Genomic DNA, 4,012 nt, shown 5'->3' with positions numbered 1-4,012 from the left:
TGGCAAGTATTGGGTGGGATCGTCAGCAATATTGGCAAGTATTGGGTGGAATCGTTAGCAATATTGGCAAATATTGGATGGGGTCATTAGCGTATTGGCAAGTAGTGGATGGGATCGTCAGACAGGGTAATTTGATAAGGTCATACATTTGTTGCGCGTGTATGCGGTGATCACTGAGAGTGATTCAAGTTTTTAATCCAATACAATAATCAATAATCTATTCGCCGTGCATGCGGTAGATGCGAAGATACAACCTCAGGATGTCGTGGCAGTGCAACACAACTTCTCTCGGTTGAAGAAATATTTGTGCCTCCAGCTACCATGGGCAACATATTTATACTGTTGTCAGAGAGGGGCGTTAGAAATTGTTATTGAAGATGGTTCGTTAGGGAACGTCATTAAATAGAGAACAAGATGAGAGGTTGATGTTCACCAGCGGCCCGTTGCCACCAGAGCCATAAATAGTGTGATGACTATCATCAGTCTAAAATATTGAAACTTGTGCAAAGCACATCTCTCCTAAAATGTTTTTAGAGAGAGAGATTTATGGTTCCATATATACTTGTATTATGATGTTTTTGGGCCTCGGTTCCACGGGCCTCAGGTCGACAGATTTCACAGTAGAGCTGGCAACACTAGCGTGATAGGGTTTGTTATATATCTCGTGGAAAAATACTCGCGCTATATACGAACTATTAAAATACCCAATTGTCTTACAACGCGGTCGTAAAATATAGTAATAATCTCTATGGATTACCAATAAATGCTGGGAATTCCTGCGCAGTTTGTTGGAATGCACAGAAAATTGTATAAAAATCTAACGAATATCGAACGCGTTAAGGAGGGCTTATGTCGGGCTTGCGAGCCGACTCGACCGGAAGCAACTGGATTTCAAGCAACTGTAAGCGATCAGCAGCGACTAGTTGCGTTCAGTTGCCCACTGTTCTATTCCGAGCAACTAGTGGCAGCCTGTCGCAGGCAGTCTCGTCGCAGTCGACCGACCTAAGCACTGCAGTCGCAGCCAGCTGCTTCCAGTCGAGTAGGCTCGCAAGCCCGACATAAGCCCGCCTTTACATATCAATCGGCGTGTTACCACAACATTTTAATTCTCACGCTGGCCGCGTGGTGGCGCTATCGAGTGCAGGTCCGACAACAGGCCTTCTTGTAGTACCAATGCTCGCATAGGTTGACCTGCTCCACTAGCGCACACTTAGCGTTCGGGTCGTCTTTACATTCAACACCTATGCCAAGGGAAAACATTTGATGTTCTCACGATATACGTACAGTTATAGAGTAGGGTTCGCCGTGCATGGGGGAACATCGAGCGTATCAGTGTATGACACATCCATGAATACATCTCGCGGGGGTTTCCCAGTGATGCTTATATAAGACACTAATTTGACCGGTGACTATTTACGGTATGATAATTATGAGATAAAAGTAATAACAGCAGATAGCTCTACGAAATAATTAACTTTAGCGTCTATTTATATATAGGATCCCTTTTAATTAAGTTGGTCGGAGGTTGTGAGGTGATTCATAGAAGGTGGATTTCACAAACTAGGTAATAAGCGGTTAAATATTCATACAGTGAATCTAACCCTGAACGAAGGTCATATCTTGCTTGAAATTTTGATATTTTTCATTGTCCATGATAGCTGCGACATCCAGAATCTAGAAGTAACTATTGGCCTATTCGTCCAACACTACTAATACGCACTTGTAACCAATCCGCGTTGTAATATTGCGTTCTAGAAACGATGGTTAGTAATTATAACAAAGTGTTACAGAAGCGCCATTTCTGGTGTCTCGCATGAGAGACACATATATACGCGTAGAGCTTAACTGACATATCAACAATGTTCAAGGGGACGTGGTTATCTCGCTCGCACGGATAGGCCAATTATCATAGAAGAGACAGTGTGTACCTATGTCGGGGCAATCAGCGAGGGAGCATTCTCTAGTAACGTCGGGCTTCTGATCAGGTGGGCAACCTGAGGATGGCCTGTTGCTCTCGTAACATCTCACCTCCCTCACGCTCACTCCAGGACCACAACTCGTGGAGCACTGCAACAGCGCATGCGCAACAACGCTAAATCACACAGGTGCCCTTCACACGGCTTCAGTCTACTCGCTTACATATGCGACCTTTGTATTGAGTGCAATGAATCTACGCACACTAGCGCCTGACGTGACGTCGGCAGGCAAACATTAAATCAGTAATTGCCAGCTAATAACCATTTATATACCGTCGCGTAACATTCATCTACGTGTTATCATCCTATCTCGGCTTATGTTCTCTAAGATTATCGTGGTCTTACGTTATCTTGAGTTACAGCTGCAGACGTACCTCCGACCACTGCGTGGAGTACCATCGCGGATCACATGGTCGCACTGTACAAGAGCGAACATTCTCTGGCTTTGGTGGCAGATGCTTGCAGGCGTCTGCCGGGAATTCCTTTAGTACGCCAGCCACCAGACCTCCGCATATGATCTGCTGACGTATGACGCCTTCCCCACACTGCGCCGAGCACTGTGTTGACGCGAGTAAGAGAGTCTATATGTAGTGGCTGAAATTAAGCGCGGGCATAAAGGGGGGAGAATTGCGAGAGGGGCAAGTAATAGAAGAACGTAGCAGGGAAACGTAACGGGGAAACGCAGTGAAAGAACGTAACGGGAGAACGTAATGGGAAACGTAACAATGAATCGTAGTGGAAGAATGTAATGTTCATGAGAACGTAGCAGGTGTACGTAACAAAGAAATACAGTGAAAGAATGTAAGAGAAGAACGTAACAAGGAAACGTAGTAGAAGAATGTAACAGGAAAACGTAGCATGGGAACGCAGCGGGGAAACACAGTAATACAACGTAACAGAGGAACGTGAAATGAGAACGTAACAGGGAAATATAACAGTGAATGATTATTTATTTAATGTAATTACTTCAATTCTTATTCTTGGAGATACGATCTCCCACAATAAATCTACTAGCTCTCACGATCGAAAATGGTATAGGGACGCCCTTCACTCGGCCGTGCAAGCATTAGATTTAAATTTGTATAATATATAATTTATTTGTATATTTATATTATTATAATATAATATTTATATTATAATATAATTTATATAAGACGAGGGCATCTCGTTACTATGAGAAAAATCCGCAGCAATCCAAAAGGTTCCCACGCATAGACATGCTATTATCACCCGCGTGTAATCATGCTATTATTACCCGCGTGTAAACATGCTATTATTACCCGCGTGTAAGCATGCTATTATTACCCGCGTGTAAGCATGCTATTCGTACCCGCGTGTAAGCATGCCATTCGTCCCGCGTGTAAGCATGCTATTATTACCCGCGTGTAAGCATGCTATTCGTACCCGCGTGTAAACATGCTATTATTACCCGCGTGTGCGGGTAATAATAGCATGCTTGGGTAATAATAGCATGCTTACACGCGGGTAATAATAGCATGCTTTAGCATGCTTACACGCGGGTAATAATAGCATGCTTACACGCGGGTAATAATAGCATGCTTACACGCACACGCGAATGATAAAATAGCATGTTTACACGCGGGTAATAATAGCATGCTTACACGCGGGTAATAATAGCATGCTATCATTACCCGCGTGTAATCATGCTATTATTACCCGCGTGTAAGCCTGCTATTATTACCTGCGTGTTAGCATGCTATTATTACCCGCGTGTTAGCATGATATTATTACCCGCGTGTAAGCATGCTATTATTACCGGCGTGTAAGCATGCTATTATTACCCGCGTGTAAGCATGCTATTATTACCTGTGTATAATCATGCTATTATCACCCGCGTGTAAGCATGCTATTATTACCCGCGTGTTAGCATGCTATTATTACCCGCGTGTAAGCATGCTATTATTACCCGCAAGCATGCTATTATTACCCGCGTGTAAGCATGCTATTATTACCCGCGTGTAAGCATGCTATTATTACCCGCGTGTTAGCATGCTATTATCATCTGCGTGTAAGCA

The 4,012-nt window shown here is 43.6% G+C and overlaps 1 protein-coding gene across 1 annotated transcript in view; it reads right to left on the bottom strand.

Moving 5' to 3' along the window:
- Positions 1–9: 9 nt before the first annotated feature.
- The window catches only part of LOC106812211 (ADAMTS-like protein 2), an 11,473-nt gene continuing 7,470 nt past the window's right edge, over positions 10–4,012 (bottom strand). The window contains exons 7-9 of the mRNA XM_014816034.1: positions 2,351–2,533; positions 1,929–2,067; positions 10–1,241 (exon numbers count right to left, since the gene is read on the bottom strand). Of these exons, the coding sequence (XP_014671520.1) occupies positions 1,132–1,241; positions 1,929–2,067; positions 2,351–2,533 (432 nt within the window). The 3' untranslated portion in view covers positions 10–1,131. The remainder of the gene's footprint in view (positions 1,242–1,928; positions 2,068–2,350; positions 2,534–4,012) is intronic.

The sequence above is a fragment of the Priapulus caudatus genome, unplaced genomic scaffold, assembly GCF_000485595.1.
Source record: "Priapulus caudatus unplaced genomic scaffold, Priapulus_caudatus-5.0.1 Scaffold620, whole genome shotgun sequence".
NCBI lineage: Eukaryota > Metazoa > Priapulida > Priapulimorpha > Priapulimorphida > Priapulidae > Priapulus > Priapulus caudatus.
The sequence above is the reverse complement of the archived record's forward strand: the minus strand, read 5'-3'. Positions and strand labels throughout refer to the sequence as shown.